Source organism: Ricinus communis, chromosome 5 (genome assembly GCF_019578655.1).
Source record: "Ricinus communis isolate WT05 ecotype wild-type chromosome 5, ASM1957865v1, whole genome shotgun sequence".
Lineage (NCBI taxonomy): Eukaryota > Viridiplantae > Streptophyta > Magnoliopsida > Malpighiales > Euphorbiaceae > Ricinus > Ricinus communis.
The window spans coordinates 24,335,839-24,359,324 of record NC_063260.1 but is presented as its reverse complement, the minus strand read 5'-3'; the positions used below and the strand labels follow the sequence as shown (position 1 = coordinate 24,359,324).

At 29.5% G+C, this 23,486-nt stretch overlaps 3 protein-coding genes across 8 annotated transcripts; 2 read left to right on the top strand and 1 right to left on the bottom strand.

Moving 5' to 3' along the window:
- The first annotated feature begins 4,676 nt into the window (after window positions 1-4,676).
- LOC8272458 (probable sodium/metabolite cotransporter BASS6, chloroplastic) lies at window positions 4,677-8,491 on the top strand. 3 transcript variants are annotated; one of them, XM_015720045.3, is made up of 9 exons: window positions 4,677-4,849; window positions 4,958-5,005; window positions 5,137-5,237; window positions 5,924-6,054; window positions 6,603-6,796; window positions 7,056-7,119; window positions 7,201-7,454; window positions 7,525-7,607; window positions 7,901-8,491. In XM_015720045.3, the coding sequence occupies exons 1-9, from the start codon at window positions 4,732-4,734 to the stop codon at window positions 7,964-7,966; spliced, it is 1,059 nt and encodes a 352-aa protein (XP_015575531.1). In that variant the 5' UTR covers window positions 4,677-4,731; the 3' UTR covers window positions 7,967-8,491. The 3 variants fall into 3 exon arrangements, with proteins under 3 accessions (XP_015575531.1, XP_015575145.1, XP_025015355.1); XM_015719659.3 differs by having other exon boundaries at window positions 4,679-4,849; window positions 6,867-7,119; XM_025159587.2 differs by having other exon boundaries at window positions 4,835-4,849; window positions 5,150-5,237; window positions 6,867-7,119.
- Window positions 8,492-9,169: 678 nt separating this feature from the next.
- On the top strand, window positions 9,170-12,625 carry LOC8272456. 3 transcript variants are annotated; one of them, XM_048374566.1, is made up of 6 exons: window positions 9,170-9,677; window positions 9,934-10,012; window positions 11,258-11,326; window positions 11,978-12,159; window positions 12,314-12,337; window positions 12,457-12,625. In XM_048374566.1, exons 1-4 carry the CDS (start codon window positions 9,367-9,369, stop codon window positions 12,083-12,085), a joined length of 567 nt encoding a protein of 188 aa, XP_048230523.1. In that variant the 5' UTR covers window positions 9,170-9,366; the 3' UTR covers window positions 12,086-12,159; window positions 12,314-12,337; window positions 12,457-12,625. The 3 variants fall into 3 exon arrangements, with proteins under 3 accessions (XP_048230523.1, XP_048230524.1, XP_048230522.1); XM_048374567.1 differs by lacking the exon at window positions 12,314-12,337; XM_048374565.1 differs by having other exon boundaries at window positions 9,171-9,677; window positions 12,314-12,625.
- Window positions 12,626-14,026: 1,401 nt separating this feature from the next.
- Window positions 14,027-15,054, bottom strand: LOC8272455 (protein LITTLE ZIPPER 2). 2 transcript variants are annotated; one of them, XM_015729033.3, is made up of 2 exons: window positions 14,566-15,054; window positions 14,027-14,371 (listed from the first exon to the last, which is right to left on the bottom strand). In XM_015729033.3, exons 1-2 carry the CDS (start codon window positions 14,667-14,669, stop codon window positions 14,146-14,148), a joined length of 330 nt encoding a protein of 109 aa, XP_015584519.1. In that variant the 5' UTR covers window positions 14,670-15,054; the 3' UTR covers window positions 14,027-14,145. The 2 variants fall into 2 exon arrangements, with proteins under 2 accessions (XP_015584519.1, XP_002509639.1); XM_002509593.4 differs by having other exon boundaries at window positions 14,027-14,368; window positions 14,566-14,991.
- Window positions 15,055-23,486: the final 8,432 nt, after the last annotated feature.

The window sequence follows — 23,486 nt, the reverse complement described above, 5'->3', positions numbered from 1 at the left end:
GAGGGAAATAGAATATTTCTTCAATTAACTTTATACGTCATATGCCATGAGAATTAGCAACTTTGATTAATCTTTTGCAAAATTTTAATTTTTTTCACTCAGCTTTTTCTTATTGTTCTATATAAGAGTCAATGAAAGAATGCTATTATGTTAAGATTCTTGAACTCTTGAGTTAGTTTTTAACATATATAAATATAAACTCATGAGTTATTTGCACTTAAATGATCAAGTGTTCATCTTTTGTATATGGACATGATTAATAGTTTAATAACATTCGACATGGGTATGATTAGAAGTGTATGATTTAGATTATGATTCCTTGTTATTAAATTGGCTTGCCTAAGTTTGTGAGATATGATATGGGCAAGTTTAAAGCTCTAAGTTTAATAACTCTACTTCGCTAATTTTAGTTGCTTAGTAACCGGGGATCTTCATGACCATAGTTGCTTAATAACCGGGGATCTTCATGACCAATGTCGATTTTCACGTAAAAAGACAATTAAGATTATGAGTATGCAAAGCATCTTGATGTATGTTTTGTTGAGTAACCAGGTGCATTCATTACCCATGTTTGTATCTGCGTAAAAAGGCATAACATCTCAAGAAAGAAAGAAGTACCCCAAGTATAAAAAATTAAAATCCAAGGGGTATAAAGAAAAGAAAAGAAAAAGTATAAGAGCTTCAAAAGCAAGTAATAAATGCCTATTGATCTCTTGTTTTTGAATGAAGATTTTGCGTTTTTGAATAGGGTTATGATAATTTGGATTATGCATCATAGTTGTGTCCTTTGAAGATAAGTTAGACTATTTCTTGTGAAACATGTGTGAAGGATTGGATGCTTGAGTCTTTTGATTAACAATGATTGAGTTTATATTTTTAAAGAAAATTATTATGACTCAAATGTTCTTGGATTGACATGATCTTTGCATTAATGAGATTCTTTTGAATAATATCTTTAAGCTGAGTAGGGATGTTTTTCATGATTTTTTGCAAAAGTTAATTCTCAGTTGCTATTTACTTGAGGACAAGTAAAAGTTTAAGTGTGGGGGTATTTGATCGATCCAAATTATGTATAGATATTTAAAGGTATTTTAAAGTTTTAATGATATATTTCTATATATAAAATGGTGAAAATATGTGTTTTTACCTCACTTAAGCTTACTTGTCTATTTTCAGGAATATTAGCAAAAAGAGAAAAATATGGAGCTAAAAGAAGGTTAATGGGACATCTTCGTGCCAAGGCCCAAGATTAAGATGCATGGACTTCTAATTATAAGGCCCAAGGGATATTTTAGTCATTTTGTATAATTATTAGGATTTATATTAAGAGTTATTTATGGAATAGTATTTGGTGGAGATTAAGATACTTTAAGTCTTATATCTTAGATAGACTTATATTAGTATACTCATCTCTATAGAGATTTATTTAGAGGAGGACTCTCCTCTATATAAATCTCTGCAAGGAAGAAGAAGAAAGGAGGATGGCAGTTTTCTCCTACCTGCTTTCTACACCTGCCACCATTATTCTCTCTATAATTCTCTACAGTTCTTCATAAACACTTTAGTTTTAGTTTTCATTGTTCTTTGAGAATCTAAGGAGCTTTTCAAGAAGTAGAGACTGAGAACCAATCTTCTTCCTACTTGAAGAAATTCTGGATCTTGAGGAAGCTTTTTATTTTATTGTTTTATGTCTCTCTATTTAATACCATGATCATTGGGTTAAATATGTTAGGCTAGTTTTCATAAGTGTTTAGTTTAGTCTTTTTACTTTTGCACGAATCTTGTTATTTATTTATTTATTTAATGAATGATTTCTTTACCTTCATATCTTTATTAGTTTCAGTTATTATTGTTAGTTAACCATCATATTAATTTAGCAATAGTAATTGTTATGAAAATCTTTAGGTTTAAAAGTATTAGAAATGTCATCTTTACTTTAATCTATGTTGGTATAAGAAACCTAAGTTGCATAATTAGCTTGAGTGATTTAGGGAAAAGGCACATCACCATCTCATTCATTAGATCTAGACTTAAAATAAAACAAGGAGATTACTAAGTAAATGGCTAGATTAAATACTATTTTTAGCATATAGTTTTAGATCATAAGCATTTGCATTTGCATTGCATATTTATTTATTGTTTAGTTACTTTACTTTATGACCATTATCCTCTCAAACATATGATTTAGAGTGTTTAGATTTATTTTTATTATTTTGTGTTGATAATTAGTCTTTATAATAAGTGGTATCATAGTTCCTTGAGAGATCGACGTCGTGGTGAACTTACCCTTACTATAGGAACAGTTCGTGCACTTGCAAGTACTAAAAAAGACACATCAAAATTAAAATTTAAAGTGTTAAATTAATTACAAATTTAACATATCTAGTCTATATATATTCTTGTCAGGGAGATGCCCCCCTTTTCTTTAATGTAAAAGTTATATTAAACTAGTTGACATTAATATATATACGGAGAGAAATATTAAGAATGTTCTAGCTAAATTATATAGGTTAAAATATTATGATTTAATTTACTTTAAATTTTAAAGAGATATGTTTTATCTAATTATAATGTAATTATCTTACATTTTTTTCAACAAATATATAATTATCGACATTATATATTATTTATAAATAAATTTATACTAGACTTATTTAGCTCAATCCGCCTGCGTCTGTACTGAAACCTTTGTTTTAAATTTCAACTTATAGCTCAAAGCTTAAAAGTTTTAAATTTTGAATTTAGACATAGAACTAGAATTAGAAATATCTTAAATTCGATTTATGTTATTATTATCAAATGAGAGAATATACATTATTATGCATATTTATCCATGACAAAAGCTAAAGCCTGAAATTATTTACCTATAATTATAAAACACGGTTAATATATTGTTTCTACACATTATAATTTAGTGATATGTTATAACTTTTGCTTCAATTAATTAAATAAAATAATTTTTATATTTTTCTTATATTAGTTACAATATTTTGAAATATTGACAAATTTATTAGGTTAAAAAGTCTTCTCTGTTAACAAATTCTATATTTTATTTATATATTTTAAAATATAATTTTTGTATTTTTCATATTTTTACATATTAAATTTTATAAACAAAAAATAGATTAAAAAATATTATAATCAAAATAACCATATGAGCAGAGATAATGTGAAAATAAATAATTAAATTTTAATATGTTATAAATAATTAAATTAAAGACTCTCAATTTTGAGAGCATCTTTAATAAAATTCTCTTAGTGTATTTCTATTAAATTATAAATAAACAACTATATATTTTAAATTCTTTTGAAATGAATATGTATATTAATTATTAATAAAAAAATAAAAAAATAAAAAAAATATATTTCTAAAGATCAAATACTATTTACTTATGAGGTATAAATAAGTACTTTTATATTTTAAATTCTTTTGAAATGAATATGTTTAATAATATTTTTATTTTATTTTTAATTACTTTTTATTAATAAAAATAAATAAAATAAATAAAAGAGAAAAAATGATTTTAAAAGTTAAATACTATTTATTTATGAGGTCTAGATTAATATATAAGTCTGTCGTTGTATTTTTTTATTATATCAAGATTTTTTAAAATCTTTATCACAATTACTATATTATTCTACATTAGTTAAAGAACTAAACTGATAATTTAAGATTACAATTTAATTATTGAATTTATTATCAAATATCAAACTCGACTAAAATTAATTTTATTATCAAATTAAAATAAAATTTTATCTTTAGTATAACTAATTAAAATAAATAATTAACAGACTTTTACTTACTTTAATATTTTATTTTTAATTAATTCAATCAAATTTAAACATTTTAAAACTATTTATATTTATAATAATATTATTAAATTATTATATAATTTAATTTTAGTTATTAATATAAAATTATTATTTTTATTATCTATTATACTTAAATAATATTAAGATTAAAAATTAAATTAAATAATTATATTTTTATTCAGTAAAATAATTTATCAATGTTGCTAAGTCCACTATCAATAAAAAAATTATTATAATTTTATATATTAAAATAAATATTTTTATCAACCATTCAAATAAAATTAATACAAGTACAATTTTTATTTTTAATATATTCTATTTTTAATATCTAATAAAAATAGTAATTTTTATTTTTTATTTTATTTTAAAATTTTAAAATTAAACTACATAGTAATTTAATAATATTATATAAAAAATAAATATTTCAATATATTTAATTTTTCTAAAATTAGATTATATGATAAAAACAAATAATGTAAGTAAATAAAACAATATTAAATTAATTTTTATTAAAAATCTATTTTACTTTAATTTGATAATAAAATTAATTTTAAAAGAAATTGATATCTAATAATAAGTTATAATTTTAAAATACTAGTGTAATTTTTCGATTAATACAAAATGAGGTATTAATTAATTTTATTAAGATTTAGAAAGATTTTAATATAATAAAAATACGCTTGAATCTACTTGTGTATTAAACCGGATTCTCATAATTAAATAATATTTAATTTGAATTGTAAAAGAGATAAAAAAATAAAAAATAATATTTTTTTCTTTTAAATTTAATGAGAAAAGGTAAAGTTATTTTAAAAAATAATTCTACAAAACTAAATTCTAAATCGATCGAATACTTATATTTTAATTAGAAATTAGAAAGAAAAGGGAACTGAAACTGGAGTGTGTCCCGAAGCAGAAATGATTGTCAACGCAAAGCAATGGCAGATTCAACGTCCACATATCGCTCAATTCCAAATCCATAACAATTCCCATGTTCCAAAGTTCTTGCCCTGTATTTGCTCTCTCAACCTTTCAGGTCTGGTTCCTTTCTAAAGATACTTTTATTATTATTTATTTTTTCTGTCAGCTTCTACGAGTTGCATATGATTGCGGCTTTTGCTGTATATTGTTATTTTTTTTCAAGAGTTTCGCTATGTGGGTTCTTCACTTCAACCAAAACCCAATTCTCAATGTAAGTTTCTTGCTCTTTTTTCACAAAATTTTTCTTTTTGTACTTATTTCAGTTTCTGTATATGATTATACTATTTTACTTTTTTTTTTTGTTGCCTTTTCCGAATGAGTGTTTATATTGATTTGCGGTAGTTGGGAGTTCAAGATTTTTGGTCCGCAGATGCTTATCAGAGAAGCTCTCGGATTCTTTTGATCAGGATCCGAGTCTAAATATCGTAAACAAACATAATAAGGTACAGATATGTTTTTGTTGTTTGACCTTGCTTGTGTTGTTTCGTGTTTCTGATTGAATTTTTGCGTCATGGCCGGAAAATAAAGCGCATATTTTTCTTAAGGGCTTTGCAAAACATGTTTTGATTTTTCTTTTATTTGTTCTTTTCCCCTATAATCTTGGTTCTCTAGAAACATCAAGAATTTATGTGTGCTTTTATTAATGGTTGCCATTACATGTCTACCATGCTTGGTTCAAATCGCCGTTACAAGTTTGCTTATTTGTGTATGTAATATGTGGAGGGGTTTACAGGCTTCTAATGTCATGCTTTGAATCCTCAGATTGGACTTAAAAACCCTTAGTAAAGTATAGAGGATTAACAAATCTATAATTCAATTATATTACATATTATCTTGTCCTTTTAAAGGATGAGGTCAATCTTTTTCAAACGCATTAATGTTTGTGTGGGGAAGAAATGTTTTGCGCACATGCTAAACTATAGAGGATTATGGTTTAAAAGGAGAAGATTATCTCCAATCTGTGAGACCTTGATTTCAGTTTTAGCTCTTAAGTTCTTGTCTAGACTTGCATGTGTGTGCTCCTGTTCATAGTTGCTTCACTAGTTGTACTAATTGACTTGCATGTGAATATGTGATGTTAGTTATCCCAGGCATATAATTATGTTACTTGATGCATTTCTTATTGCAGATTTTTGAGCAAGAGGAGTTTTCTCTAATTAATATTTTGAAGAAATCAAATTCACTACTGCCTCATGTAGTGCTGGCTAGTACACTCTTGGCTCTAGTTTATCCACCTTCTTTTACATGGTTCACCACCAGGTTGTTAAAAGGTTTTAGAGAAAATTAATTGCTTGTACTTTTTATTTCTGAGAACTATTGCTTTCTTAGATAAAAGTACATTTTACTTTGTTTAATGTACTCCTGAGGAAAAGAAAAGTTCTTCAGGAAAAAAAGGTTGATGGTTCATTATTTCTAGACTGTTCTTTTCTTTTCTTTTCTCAAGTGCAAAGTGGATAATACGGGATTGTGATCTTTTGGTTATCAATTTCAATACAGTCTGAATGTAAAAATCAAATGCCAAATATGTAACTATTTCTAAATTGCTATGGGAAAATGTAACACCTTTGTTACTTGAATCTTTCTTAAAATTTTGAATAGCTGATTCTCATTTCTAAAATCTAAAGCTAAGTTAAGTACTTTTGCATAACCGCATGGTACTATGCAGGGTTTTGAGCTGTAATATATGAGAGTTAGAACAGCTGATTAAAGAAGGTTTATGCAAAAAGTAAATCCCGAGTACGCAATAGAATGAAATAAGTTCTTGAGAGTGTGATATATTTATGGCTTTACTTTGTTCTATTTTTTAGGTACTATGCTCCTGCATTAGGATTTCTTATGTTTGCAGTTGGCGTCAATTCCAGTGAAAAGGATTTTGTTGAAGCATTCAAGAGACCATCAGCTATTTTTGCTGGTTACCTTGGCCAATTCATTGTAAAGCCGATTCTTGGATATATTTTCGGCATCATTTCTGTATCAGTTTTCAATCTTCCTACTCCAATAGGTGAGTTCCTATCTACCAAACCACTAGAGTTGGTGAGGCTTTGCTAACATTTTGTAAATCTTTGAGTCAGGTGCTGGGATTATGTTGGTATCTTGTGTTAGTGGGGCCCAGCTTTCAAATTATGCTACTTTTCTGACTGATCCACCTATGGCTCCTTTAAGCATTGTGATGACCTCACTGTCTACTGCTACTGCGGTTTTTGTCACACCTTTGTTGTCGCTCTTGCTTATTGGAAAGAGACTACCTGTTGATGTAACAGGAATGGTGTCCAGTATTCTGCAAATAGTAGTTGCCCCAATTGCTGCAGGGTTGCTTCTGAACAGGTGATATACCAACTGGCACCAAATAATTGCTGAAATGATTCCCTGAAGCCATACTTACCATCACTTATGTTTGCTCTACAGATTCCTTCCCTGGATTTCTAATGCTATTCGACCCTTTCTACCTCCTCTTTCAGTACTCGTAACAGCCTGTTGTGTTGGAGCACCACTTGCTATTAATGTCAAGTCTGTCATATCCCCTTTTGGAGCCACCATATTATCGCTCATTATTTCATTTCATCTGTTGGCATTTGTTGCTGGTTATGTTCTTACTGGTCTTGTCTTCCCTAAAGCACCTGACCTCAAAGCACTTCAAAGAACAATGTCCTTTGAGACAGGTACTGTCTTCACTACCATTTCTGTCATATTAACATGAGTTATATTATTATAGCTGCATATTCTTTGCAGGAATGCAGAGCAGTCTTCTGGCCCTTGCACTTGCAAATAGGTTTTTCCGAGATCCGCTTGTGGCTGTGCCCCCGGCCATCTCTGTAAGTTAAATGTTCAATATTCTAATGTTCTATTTTATTTTTTTTCTTCTCATAAAAATTTTAATTCTATAATATATTCTAAACTGGAGCAAATTGTGAATCCTTTCTTGGCAAACGGACTTATATTACTTTTTTGTAGGTAAAACAGCGCTTTTTTCTTTGTTGAGCATAATAGGTTTACATAAAACGATTATTGCATGTGACACGGATTTTACTGTTGTTTCTCTTCTTTGTCCGGCTTTCAGAATCTTGTATTAATCTTGATTATTCTTTAAACTTTCTATTATTTGCAGACTGTAATGATGTCTTTGATGGGCTTTACTCTTGTCATGGTTTGGGCTAAGAAGAAAGAAGTATGATGAAACATAACCTGTGCAAACTTTTGAGGTGATACATTGCAAGTAGACATTCACTCTCGCAGTTCCTTAAGCTGGTAAAAGAGAGCAGCAATAGTGATAAAGCACAGCTCCTGCAACCTGTTGCTCATATGCATTGCTGTAATTATGAAGCCATTAAACAACTCTTAAAGATGAGAGCGTTTGGAGGCAGGATACAGGAACATGCTTTGATCTCTTCTGTCCAATATCTATAGAATGTAAGAGGTCCTCCTCATTCGTCCTTCAGATGAGAAGGAATTCGGTCATATAATTTTTTCTCATTACTGTCCTAGAAAATAATAATGACAAAGTCAATTACATGTACTTGCTTCCCATGAGAAGCCAAGCAGAGGAGGCCTATTATGTTTCTGGAAAATGCTAATTTAAGCAGAAGCTGGTGACTTGTTTCACATCATGGTTATAGTGTATGGGATTGTATCAGCTCAACTGAGACAATTAGAAAGTTATTTCAAGTTACTTCTACAAAGAATCTATACTCCGTTTATATCTCTAAGACCCAACATGGTTGGTCCAGATAGTAGAAAGAGGTACCAAAGTTTTAGATTTAATATCCAATTGGTACCATTATTTCAATTTTTTTCTTTTTGGTACCAATATTTTTATTTTCTATTTTAATTTAGAGTATCTAGCACTTTTTCGTTATATTTTTGCTGATATGGCTTTTGAAAATAAAAATTCTTAATTAATTCACCCTATTAACAATATCAATTCACTAATAAGTTATCATACTAAGCATGTGGAGCTTATATTTTAATTTTTTTAAAATTACACATTTGGGGGTAAATCTTATATATTTAGTAGGATAAGCTATTAGTCAAGTGACATTGCTAAGTTGATTCATATCATTTTCAATGGCCGCAACAACAGAATTAGGCTGAAAAATTGTTAGGCCCTCGAAATTAAAACAAAAAGTAAAAGCACTAGTATCAAAAAAAATAAAATTAAAATATTAGTATCAATTTGATTTTAGGTTTAAAGATTTTATACTAATAAACTAATTTACCCTACATCTCTAAAATCATTCAAAGCCAAAAATAAACATTCCTAATAAAAAGGAAAGAAAATGAAGCAATAAGACTTGGGTATTTTTGTCATATTGAATATAAAAATTGTCTTTAAGACCTCAAGAGGTTAGTTGGAAGAAAAAGATAACCTAAAAAGGTTGAAGTTTTACTATGTAAGATTTGGCAGGTGGTGAAATTATCTTAACCGTTCCTCATATTCGAGTAATGATCTCAGCCGTCCAATCTCTGTCTTCCATTTCTCTCACAACAGACCATAAAAGAAAACTTCCATAACTAACTTTAGTCATCAACCGGAAAAGAGGCCTTTAAGTTTAGCCGCCCACTAAGTGCCCGTCCATGGCTGTAGCAATGACAACCTTATCATTATTCTCTTTAAACCCAAATTTCTCTTGCAAGTCAAAACGTTGCCTTCTCTCTTCTCTCTATCCTTCTCCTAACCGCACTCTCTCCACTCCTCAATATCGCCTCTTGATGCCAAAATCACCCGGTTTTGTTACTGTTTCGGGTGTGCTTGGGGCGGGTTTGGCCTTAACCATAGTTGGTCCCGCCTCAGCTTCTGGTTTACCGTTTCTGGGTCAACTCAGTGAACCCTCCAATGCACTGTCTTTGCCCACCTGGGCAATTCACGTTTCTAGTGTAGTTGAATGGTGAGTAGTGTTAAATTGTATTAATTGTTTAAGTAGCATAATTTACTATTAATTTCTAATTTTAACTGAAATATTGAAAAGCTAGGCTTAGCTTGTAGTTAATTAGTTGATTTCATAGTGTTCACTTTAATTGATGAGACTAAAACGAAGAAAAAAACAAGATAAATTTGATCCTTAAAACTCTCTTGGCCTTATGCTTTCCTAACAATTGGAATAGACACTTCATTGCAATGTGTGTGTTGTCTGCTAGAAACAGGATTACAGCAATGGCTTTAGTGTGGCAATACGGGGAGAAATCTGGTTTTGAATCTTGGAAGGGACTCTCTTGGGGAATGGTGAGTTTTTCTACTTTTAGGATTATGAGTTTCATTTTTGTTGTTTGGATATGAATGTTTCAAGTGATCCTCATTGGTAAATGGTTGAAAGTGTGTGGGTGTATATTTTTTTTGTTTTCTGAAAACATAGTGGTTTGGAAGCTGTTTGTGCAGTCAATATATTCTCTGTTGATAAAGCAATTTCTACTTAGGTACTGCAAGATCGTGAATAGTATAAAATTATGATTTCTTGAATTACTTTGTTTTAACTCAATGTATGGAAGAATTAGGACATTGTGCCAAGTCATTATAGATGTAATTTCTAGCACTGAATTACAGGTCATAATGATTCAATAATTAGGAGCCTATGGATGTTGCAAGAGATTTACCCCTGGCCTAATTTTTCAGATTCTTGATTCTTTGCATAATACATTATGTATAATTTCTATGAGAAGCAAAACTGACAAAATTCAACCAGTGAGAAGCACAAATGATTGCTTAATACATTTCTCCGACTCGTTTTCCCCCTTGCTTGACAATAAGCGTCTTTTTTATGGACGCTTTATTCTGTCACCACTTATGAAAGGCCAAGCCGACACAATAGGCAGAATCCGCCGAATCCCTTGAGGTTTTCAGCTGTTTTGTGCCTTGAAGTTGATTAGTCGTTAGTATTCTTAAGTGTAATGATTTGTTCAGCTCCTTATTTTGAGTAAGAACAACTTTTTTCTCCTATTCTTTTATTCTATTCAATAAGTTCTGTGTCTAAAAAACTCAATATTTGGTTTATTATGCATTACTGTTACAAATTGAGCCGTTTGAGAGTTGAGCCATGTAAATAATTTAGAGCTCTTGAAAATTTTAAAAAAGTTTCCTTCTCTAATTTTGTTTGGAATCTTTATTTATGAACTTTAGACCATGTAAATTGTTGCTTTGATTTAACTGTGTCTGCGACCGGAAGTTACTCTTATTGTACTCAGAACTTGTATATCGATTTCCCCCTAGTAAAGTATGGCCCTTAATTTGTTGGGTTTGCTTATGGACGGGTTCACCTGTGAAGCCAATCACTGTCAGAACTAGTTGGAATTGGTGTCAAAGATAAGGTTATCCTCTTTGTTGGTATGCAGATCTGATTGAATTACTTGTCATAAAAGTCCTCTTTAGGTCTCTGCTCTGTGCGTACATTACCCTGTTGATGATTTACTTTGATTGGATTGCTTTAAGCAAAATCTTTTTGATTCTCATCTTCTTTGCAATTAACTGATTTAGGTACCTCTGCTTGGTGGAGCGTTTTGTGCATGCACATGGCATTTCTTCTACAATGCTGAGTCTCTAGAGGTAGGAATGGCTGTATTACTTTTCACCATGAAAAAGGTTTTGTTTATATTGACAGACTGATACCAGTTTGAAACTTATAAATGAATCTATTGATTGAGATACAGGAAAAGACTGTTCAATGAAATAATCAAATAGGAGTTTAGTTCATTTGTTGCATGAGCAAGTAAACTGTTATTGTGCTTGCTTGATATTCGTTTTTGACCAGCTTAATCATAATTATCTATAAATGGCTTTAAGTGCAGTCTGCTAAGTGAATCAGAGATCAGCCATCCTTTGTTGCATGAGCAAGTAAACTGTTCTTTTGCTTGCTTGGTATTTCCTTATTGACCAGCTTAATTATAATCATCTATAAATGGCCTTGACTGCAGTCTGCTAAGTGAATTAGAGACCAGTCATCCTTTGTATGACCCCAGTGCACTCTATGGTATAGAAGGGGACTTCATGTCGTCATAGTAATTTTAAGGGATCCTTCATCCTGATTAATATTGAAGGCACTTATTCTGCACTGTGCATAAATGTATCTAATCTGTACTGCATGCAAATGCATCTATGTATCAGAAGACATTGAGTGCAACTTTGCTGGACCTTCCCAAATTTCACTCTCATTATCTTCTACTAAATTTAGAAGGTTGATTTGATGGTGACTTGTAGGTATTGGTGGCTCTTCAAGCAGCACTGACAGTAATAGGTAATGCCACTATGTGCATTGCTGCATTCCGCATATATAAGTCGATAGAGGAACGGCCGAAGAATCTCTGAGTGTTTCCAAGTTTGGATTCCATTTTATGGACCTGATGAATGTCCTTTAATTATATTTGTTAAGTAATTGCAAGGTAAAGTTGCTTTGCTTGGTAGATCTCTAAAGTGCTGATATATGACGCCTGTATGTTTGTGTAGATACATTAATACAAATGAATTTATAGGTGTATATGCATATGCATAAAGCAGTGGTTACTTTCTTTTGAGAAATGGGTTAATACCTTGCAGGAAAGCTCTCAGTTCAGGACAAAGGTGGATTCTCACAGTTAGCTAGAAACAAAATTGGGATCTGGTTTTGTTTTTATGTTCTTGTTTATCTTGAAAATTTAAATATATGGGAAGATGTAATCTGTCTTGTGCTTGCTATGCAGTGGGTTGGACTTTGGATACGGGAGGAGCCTCAGGGTCAAAATTCCAGCATTGTCTGAGCTGTATTTACCTATTTAGGGTGTTGGAGATTAACCAATATATTTTTGATTTTTTATCAATCAAGAATGACTTGAGCATCTCTACTTGATTAATATACATTTTCTTGTCAAACTGTTAGGATCAACCAATAGAGGATTGCGTACACGCACATATATATATATATATATTCCAATTTTTTTTATTTTTTTTTCATTTTTTATGAGTTTTTATTGAACCAAAATGATTCCCATGTTTAGATATAATTGCTGTTTTGACTGAAGTGCTGCTGATGCATATGATCAGACCATATGAACTTGAAATTTACTTGAATATCACCTACAAGGATTGCGATGCAGATTGTTTCAACTTGCCATTATGAGCTCTTTTGACATGATAAACAGGATGATTACAAGGGGCAAAGGCAGATAAGAAGATATGGGATTGCAGTATCTTGCTTGGAAGGTTGAAAACGATGTGGTATTAATAATTAAAATTAAGGATAGATGATCTCATTAGGCGTGCTTTATCTTTGAGCCTCCCTTTTCCTGGACCAACCCTTGTTTTGGTTGCTTTAAGATAAATTGATAAGAGCAGTTGAGACTCGAGAATTACATAAAAACTAAAATATTATGCTACAGTTATATACATGGTCGCTTTGACGTTTCTTTAATCTTAGTCGGCCTATATATAAATCTTCCTTGCTTCACCTTATCCCAAGCTATTAGTATTGCCTTTTTTTTGGTGTAGTGTAGGGGCCAAATCTTTCACTAAAATACAACCAAACCATTAATGCAGCAAAGATAAAATGCAATTGTCAAAGCAGTCTTGGCATGGTAATTACTTTTAGTGAGGATTATAACGTTCTTTTAAGGATTATCATCTGTCATGTTCAATGTTGATCTGACTTGAAAGAGATATCTTTTTGTCTTTTCGATTTTCTATTTCTTTTTAGAATTTGGTTATATTTGAATCATGATATCTATTTTTGAAATGAGTTCTTTTAATCACTAGAGTTGAGTAATGGTTTTTCAGATTTTAAATTTCAACTTATAAGTTATTGGATTAGTAAGCTTCATCAGTCTTATCATGCAGTAGTATTTCAGAGTTTACAATCTGATTAAGGATCCACTATTTGCTAATGGGAACAAGAATCCCGCCACTGAAAGATTTTCTATTTTTCTTTTCAAATTCAATATCTAAGATGAAAGGGATCAAGTTATCAGAATAAAACAAAAACAGTTAAAACTTTAACTAAAGTCAAGCTATATATCATCACTAATTACCGAATTTTCTTTATATATGTATATATATAAAGAAAAAGATAATATCCACTGTTGCATCCCATTTAGTCTTGCATATCACATGCAATTCTTTCATTGCTTCCTAGCTAGCATTTCCTTAAAGCAATTAATTCATGCTATAGAAAATTATATTGCTAAAAAATGAAGAATCCCCATCTTTAATTCATTTCCATCCAGGCTTCAAAACTAAGGAAATGCGAGAATCATTGGGGGTTATGGTTGATACATCAACTTCCATAGAAAAGATAAACATATCATTGATATTTAGTTGGTATACAATATTTCATCATCATCTACCATTATAATAGTTAAAAGAAGGAAAGAAAAGTCTACAGTTTTTAATTTAGCATCTCAAATCTTTTCAGTAAACATTAAAGAAAAGAAGGCGGCGGAGCAGCGCTCCACATGAGGGAATTTCTTTTGAAATTCGGAGATTAAAGCTAAGTTTTCCTGGTGTAGAAGATTAGCTTTCTTCCTTAGCTTCTCGTTCTCTTCGACAATACTTTGGTTCTCCAAATACAACTTCAAGTTCTTTAGTTCCATATCCTTTCCCTCCTCTTCTTGACATCTTCTCCTGCTTTAAAGGAAAAAGAAAAGGAAAAGGCAGAAAATTAACTTTCCATGCATAAGAAAAACATGCAGAAAATGAACTTCGTTGCACTAAAACATGTACAACCCCGAAAAACTAAAAACCGTTGTCTCCAGTACTACGAGATTACAGCTGGGAATCCAACCCAATTGATGAAAATAATGGAATAGTCTTGTAAATACCTTGTGAGCCCAAGAACTTGAACCTTAGGTTTCTTTGAACGTTGCTTTTTCTTTGCAGGGTAGAAAGGAGGAGGTGGGAACTTCTCTATTCTATTAATACACATTTTTTTTTTTCTAATGTTTGGCTTTGAGTTGTTCCTGATAGAGAAAAGGAAAGAAAATGTGTTTACAAATATCAAAGAAAAGAATGGAGAATGAGGGAGTAGAGTGGGAGGTAAGTTGGTATTATATAAATATAGGTGTGTGGCTTTGTGTTGTGATGGTGGGCTGGTGGGTATGGAGAGGAGAAATAGAGAGAAGGAGGGAGAGGGATTTCTCCTCTATGGTAATGATGGCAGTTGGACTCATGATTGCCAAGGGAAGCAACCCAGTATTGATCAATGAGGAAGAAAATAAAATATATGTATGCATTTTTATATAAGCTTATAAGTAGATAGAAGGTTCCATGTGCTCTTTTGTTTGCTTGCTTATTTTCTCTGCCTCTATCAATAGTATCAAACATTCAAAAGCCCCAATGATGATTATGAATATTGAGCATTGTACCTTGTCTGTTTAAGTATTCATTACTTTTGTTTACTCCTGTATTATACCTAATATTGAGCATTATTACATATATGTATATATATATATATACACATTAAATACTCATATGCTGATTTATTAAAAGGTTGAGTATAATATTACTGGGAAGTTATCCAATCTTTATTGTCATCTTCTTGCCTTTTTTTTTTTTTTTTTTGGTGTGAAAGATATTCTTGCTTGTTTTAGGAACTGTTTGATAATTAGAGGAAATTAAGAATGTAGCTCTAATCATGTGGAGCATGAGGGGTATAATCGCCAGCAACAGATATGAATATGCACAAGGTAGCCGTTTTCTTAATGAGATGGGAGATTTGATGGACAATTATGAAAACCGAGTGTCCGAAAAGGTTGTTGGTGCAGTTGGCCTACCTAATTTCTTACTGATTATTCTAAGCAAGATAACTCAACTCTCCATCCAATTTATATATTATATTCACGCCCCACTTATATATAAATATTTTTTTAAATTTTTTGTTTAAATTTAGTATATGTATTATATTTTGATATTGAATGATTAATAAATATTTTATTATTTAAAACTAATAAATATATGTCAATTTTGATGTATAGACGGAGACATACACCAAATCTATACAATTAATTTCTACATTTTTATTGTTTATTTAGATATATTAATTATTATAAAGATATATGGTGATAATATAATAACGAAAGAAAAGAAAAAAAAATAGTTTTTTAGATATGTGATACCTTTTTTGATATTATAAAATATGTTATTGTTGATAATTATTTTCTTTGTTTTTACATGTTAATTTTTGCTGAAGTGCTTCAATAAGCCTTTCGGTCCAAAGATATACATGGTACCTTTTTTGCTTTCCTACATAAAATATTGTATAAGCAAAAATAATAACATTATGATACTACTTTATATCTTGTAACAAAAAATTCTGTTTTTATTCAATTTCTTTTTTTAAAAGAAATTCCTGAAAGTGAAAGTAAAGCATATAGAGATTATTTATATTTCTGTAACCTTCAATTATATTTTACGGACTATGATAGTTTAAACATCAAATTCTATTTTTTCATACCCACTATAATATATAGTAGTTTAAACGACACAGCGTCGCATAGTAAGTTACATAGCTAGTACCTTTTGATGTCTTAGTTTCATTTTTGCCATCTAAGGCTGCATTCTCTTCCTGCAAAATTATTAACAATATTAATTTCATGCCATAAGTCTGTAATCCCAAATAAGTTCAGAACTATATTGATTTAATTATATGATTACTGTGAACTTTTGGTTCTTTAACTGAACTGACTAGATAAGAAAAAAAGAAAGGTGTAAACTGAAACATAGAGAGAATGAAACTATATATAAATGCATTATTATTTAAAATTCATGACATAGATTAATTTATAAACTTCAATGGTGCTTTTGACAGCTGGACGAGAAGAAACTCTCATATCCGATTGTGTAATAGAGATAGAATTGAGAAACAACTATCAATTATAATTCAAAAAGAATTTGATTCCATAAACAACATAGAAAAAGAATGAAATAAATAGCTTTTCGAGGTAATCATATTTGTTTCGGCCAATATGCTCTTCAAGCAGTTGAATCCGTTTGAATTACATCTAGACAAATAGAAGCGAGACGATAGGCAATGATATAAAATGCATACTGCAGTGGAAAAATATGGGTATGCATATTTCTCGACAAAACAGTTACTTTAAAATCTAGGGAAAGAATCTTCTGAATATTGAGTAACTGTCGTTAAACTAAATAAAATATTTTATAAAATGAGTGGAATAGCAGAAATAGAATACTTATAAAATAAGTGGAATAGCAGAAAATATAACAAGAAGGCTATTTCAATGGTAGCATCAAAAATGCCTATATGAAGTCAATTCATTATTTCGGGTTGGTATAATATCCTATACAAACTTAATTCATTATTTTGGGATATTTATATTACTCATATAAGATGCATGGTCTAATTACAAGTGGCTTCATGGCATCATCTTATCTTGAGTTAAGAGAGCTATTACAATTTTACGTAAACATTTTAAAAAATAAAAAATAATTATATGTTTATATGTTTATATACTAAATTGATAAATTATTAATGTATATTTATTAGTTTTAAATGATTAAATATATCAATCATTTAATATTAAAATATAAATATTATTTTTCTATTCACTGCGGTAAAAAAAGCAAAGGTAAAAACTTAAAGAAATATGTTGTAATAACCAAATTGCCTTCAGTTTCTGACTTGTGAGTGTTCGGTGGACCATTAGAAGAGGTTCATATTCGACGGTTTCTTTCAATTCGTAGCTATCTCCACTTTTATTGAACTCATTATACTTGGTTTGAACACAAATATGTAAGAGTCAAATGTTACATTGAGGGCCTGGAAACTCTTTAATTCATTATCCTCATTGCATTTGATGACAAAATGATGCTTCGACATTAAAAAACAACAAGGAAAAACAATAGGGTGGTCTTATATTGTTGCTCATCATGATGATGATTATGATGCTGTGTGTACATTGTTGTGTCCTCATACATGATTTAGTTTTATTGTTTTCTTCTTTAGCCTTCTCTTTTCTTCGAGAGAAAATAAGAGGAGGTAGCGCTGTCAACCTGATATGATATTTGAAGCATGTGATACAATATTCACATTTCAGAAAATCTGTCCACAAAAATTAAAAAGAAAATTATTATCATGTGCAGAAGCACATTACAGACTTGATTATTATTTGAAAGAAAATGAGAAAGGAACCAGCTGTCATCCTTATTGATGATCTTTTATAATGTGTTTTGAATAAAATTTCTCTGCAACGGGAAGGGTTTCATATAACAGCCATTTGGATGTTATTATACATAATTGATTCCTGAAACTGGCATACTAATTCCATCCTTTGACTTTCTAAACTGGCTATTCTATTAAATTAACTATTAGGTAATAACATTCGATTGTAACTACTAATAATCACTTATGCATGCAGTTGTAACAAACTAGGAAAATCACCAAAGACCCACTAATAATCAATGCATATATTTCACCTGCAGAAATCTGATTTCTATATATAAATGGTAGAAGAGAAAATCTATAATAATGATAGAGTGGGTTTTGGTATAACATGATTCTCATGCTAATTTTGGCCAGCTTTGTTACTTTGTTGACAATTAATTGAGTTGCAAGTTTTTAATTAAAGGGTATTAATTGCATGTTAATTGCACCAAACCATCTTTCTAGTTTTGTGCATTAGAAACTAAGAATCTTTTCTATTCATATAATTTCTGGTTTTTTTTTTTTTTTTTTTTCTATTTCTTAACTTTGGTCACTGAAATAATCATGTCCATTTTTAGGTCTCCAAACTCTTATGAATAATCCTTAAGATGGACTGAAGATGAAGGATAATAGAAGGAGATTTTAACTAAATAAAAGACCACTCTATCAACCACTTGTCCCATGAGTCATGAGATTAGAGGCTTACTTTCTTTTTTCTTTTCCTCTTTCTTACATAAATACATAAAACTATATAAAGCATGCGTATGTCGATGTCATAAGTATAGATAAGTATTATGTATAAAATGATAGGCGTACATATGATGAAAGAAACAGAAATATAGAAACGGGAGTGAATTGCACATTCTAATCATAATGATGCAAAAATTGAAAAAGGGTGGGAAGGGAAGGTCCATAAATGTATTAAGAAGAGGACTAGAACCACTCATGAAAGCTTCACTTATTTCTTCTTTTACTACGTCCTCTACTACTTTAAAACAATATAATGAGGCTACAAATACTTGTATCTCCAATAGTCAACATGGAAATCAACATTCCCCTCTTCTGTCTTCTCATCCCTCTTCAAGTGCCCTAACAAAACAAAATTTATAATTTAAAAAATTTGTACACGTCATTTTTTATTATTTGGCTTAGGTCTCACATGCATCAATAATTATGATGATAGTGTGTGTGTGTATTAATCTCAAACGTTATGGGTCCATCTCCCCAATTTGATGATAGATAGATAGACTGAATGCATGTCTCATTTCCATGTCTAATCCAATATGTGCTCTCTAATTGATTGCCCTTTTGTATTGGTGTATACATTCATCATCAACCCCATTCTCTCCCCCACCAGACACGCACACATATACATACACACATGCACAATATCTATATCTTTATCTCAGGCATTATGCCCATTTTGATACTTGAGTTTTGTGTGTTTTATTTTTCAACTCCCACATAATTATACATACAATCATCGTGGAAGTCGTGTAATATATTCCGTACATATACGGAATTTTTATTTATTTAATCTGATTGGTAATATATTTCTCTATGTATATTTTTTTGTGAAATTATATTTAAAATACGTTTTTGCACTGTACTTCTAAATAATTCGAGAAATTCATTTTTAAAATAAGCAGGTGAGATAGAGCTCAAAATCTTTATCTACACACATTAACCTCCTTGTATTATTTTGTAATATATATATTATATTATTTAGAAAGGAAGACAATTTTCGACTAGAAAATTGATATAAAAAAAAAAAAAAAATTGGCAGTTAAATATGCACTGCAACCATTGAAAAGAAAAATCATTAATGATGAAAATCATCAATCCCGTTGTTAATATATATAAAACACATATTAAATTTATTTTATAATAGTGTACATACATTATGAAAATTTGGGGATGTTTAAGGCCATGATAGCCACTAGTGCAAAGCTCCAATTTGAGCCAACCTTCCCTCACTGCTCAACAGTCAATCGCTGTAGAGTCGGCAAACATGCGCAGCAACTAGCAACTATGGACAAATAAATCCACAGAAATGTTACTCAATTGCTGATTATGTTGTGTCTGTCTTCAATTGAAAATAACGCAAAACCATCATTTCACTTCAATTTTTATTTTATTTATATGTATAGACAAGCAACACATAGAAATCCTTATCACCTGATTGACACGACAATACATAGTACTTTAAATTTCTTTTAAAAGAAAATTTAGTTATAAAAGAAAGTTTTTAAGATTTTTACGATTGTAAATATTTTTTCTAATAAGAAATTATAATATTTTTTTAATTAATAGTCCAGCAAAATAAAATCAAAGTTCTGATTGAGTCTCCTGAATTAGTATCCAAATTTATTCAAAATTGAGAAAAAAGAAAAGCTGAATGAGCTTCCTGACTGAACAAACAACATATGTGTTTAAAGCTAGTCCTGTCTTCAAGGATATATAAATTGTTATTTATAATTTCTTTTCAAAAGGATTAAACTTATTGAATGGATTTTTCAAGTAATATTTTCAGATTTATATAAGAAATGATTGAATTTTTATGTAAAGTTATGAATTTTATTCCGACCATTATTTCAAATTTATTATTGGAATGAGACATTTTGGTATCGAAGTATTTCGGCATCCCGTTTCAGACTATTCCGAATTATATATATAATTCAATTTTAAATTATTAAAATATAATATTATAAAATTATTATCTATAATCTAATTAAATAGTATATTGTAAAAACAATAAGTACAAATATATCCAACTTTTCATTATTATAGAATTATAATAATGAAATCTTTTTCTATAACATCGTCGACTAAATTATAAAATATTATTTTGTGAGACAAAACTATGAAAATTAAATTACATAAGTTTTTAAGTTGTTATTATTAAATAATATAGATTAGATTATAAGAAATTATGAATTAGTAAAAAAAAAATATAATCAAACTGTAGAATGCAAGATGAGATGATAGATAAAGATAAAAAGATAATTATTTTGAGATTTTAGATTTTAATTTATTTTCATTAATAGAGTGAAAAGAAATTTTATTGTGTTAGGATTAAGTGTTACCGAATTACTTAACTCAATTCAATGATATATTTATTTTCTATAAAGTTGCTTTAGTTTTACATATTTTGTTAATCTTGACCGAAATGATAATATCAGTTTAATTTCGGTCATTCCGGTCAGAAATGGTAGAGATTTTGACTAATACAAAATATATTTTTTTTTTAATAAAATGAGATATCTCGGCCGTTTAAAACGGAACGAATTTCAATAACTTTATATTTTACCAATTTAACTTAAACGTACCTAAAATAAAAATAAATTAAAAGGCAAAAAATCTTAGATGGATTTAGACCAACCGGACGGTAAACTCAGCACATGAGCCAATCCGCTTGACCTTATGCATATTCACTCTAAATTCCCGAATTGCCCTTCCCTCATCCTCCAATTCACGATCATCCATTCATCTCTATGCTCTTTAATCCTTAAATCTAAAATTCGCAGTTGAATATCCAGTATCACCATCTCATCCACTATATCACCATCATTCCATCACCATTACCCTATATTCTTATCAATTAATCATCCATAAACCAATCAGTACACAGTATGAGGGAAACGATGCAAAGACAGAAATCCAATTTTAATTCTAGATCTTTCGCTATGTCAGGTCACTAAACTCATTCCATCCTCACGGTGATGCGCAATGGAGGAGTCACCAGAATTGGTCAAAAGAAACGTTTTTGAGGTCGTCTTGAGATAGTAGGAAGCTCGTCGTTCAGTTGCTAGTGAGAGTGGCCGTATTGTTATTGTTAATCTTGTTTTTTTTTTTTTTTGTATCTTTCGATGTCCACCGTGACGGCTGAGAAGGCAGCATTGAGGGAGGTGGGTGATGAGCATTCGTGCAGTGGAGATTGCTCTAAGTATGGCCGAGGAGAATCGTGTTCGTGGGGTTGAATATTAATAGAAAAAGATAAGTTAGATAATTGCTTCAAAGTGTGGGTTGTATGACTGATCTTTCTTGGGCCTGAAACCATTGGTGGCTTGGGGAATAGCCTCAAATAGAAGCCCAACATTTATTCCAATCATAATACTCCTCAATAAGCACCTATTGACTTCCAAGTTCAACATTTAGATTCAGGGAGGCTTCCGTCAATTTTCGGGAGGTCAAGGATTGAAGCCCTCACCTTCTTAAAAAGAAAGAAGTAACCTTTCATAAATATCTTCAAATTAATAAAAAAAATGATATCGTTTATACTGTATAAATTTTTTTTAAAAGATATTATTTTTTTTATTTTTTTTAAATATAAAATCATTTCTTTTCGATTATTTTTAATTACTTTATCAAAAACAAAAAAAAAAAAAGGAAAATCAAAGCTATAGTTTTAAAAAAAATTTAAAAAATCATTTTTTTATAAAAAAAATATAAATATTTTTGCAACGAGGTTCAGAGCTAAAAAAAAGAAAAACCTCTCGCATAAGCAATCTTCTCTCCCAAGCAGAGAAAAGAACAATGATAAAAGCTGTTTTGCAATCTATTTTTTCTTATTAAATTATAAATAAATAACTTTTTATTTTCATTTATTTTAAAATATTAATTATAAATTATAAAACTTTTATTTTAGTTTATTTTGAAATGAAAATATATTTTAATAATATTTTTTATTTTATTTGCTAATTAGTTTTTCATAATAAAATAAAAAGAAAAAATGATTAAGAAAAGAAATATAATTTTTAAAAAAATAAGAGAGAAAAATAATATATACTTAAAAAATATTTTTTTCTTCTTAAATTTAAAATGAGAGAATGTGTCTAATAAATTATTTTAGAAAATAAGGATGAATTAATGAGACTTTTAAAAAATTAAATTTTATATATATTCTCTATAATGGATAATGACCATAATTTAAGAGCTTATTAGAGCATTTCGATAATGCTCTTTATTTTAAAAAATATAATTTTTATAATAAAAAGTATCTTAAAAATATTTAAATATAAAAAATAAAAATATTTATTTAAATTCAATATACTCTTTATATTGTATTATTTATTTTGTTTTTATTTTTATTGTATTAATAGTATTACTTTTTTGTATTATTTTGAAATTTTTATCAATAAGAAAAATTAATTAAATTAAATATATAATATATTTATTAAATTAATTAGACTCGTTATTTTATATTTAAAAGATTAAAAAATATATTAAAATATTATTTCATTCTATAAATTTTTAAAATAAAGAATTTAAAATTCTAGGTCGTTTTGTATCTTTCTCTATGGTCTTTTCCTCAAAAAGACCATTGCAAAGTTTTGATGGCGCAGGGCCAATAATGATATATATATTCTCCGCGCTAGTTGGAAACAATGAATACACGTCAACATTTTTTAGAGGATGGGTTTTAAGCATCGAGCAAGGTCTTCATTTATCCCTGCCAACCCAATTTAATTGCTTTCAAAGAAAAAGTTCAGACCTTGAGAGGTGCCTAATTTGTGACAAGGAGCAAGAAACTATCTATCTCCTTTTATTTATTTATTTATTTATCTTTTTTTCTTCTAT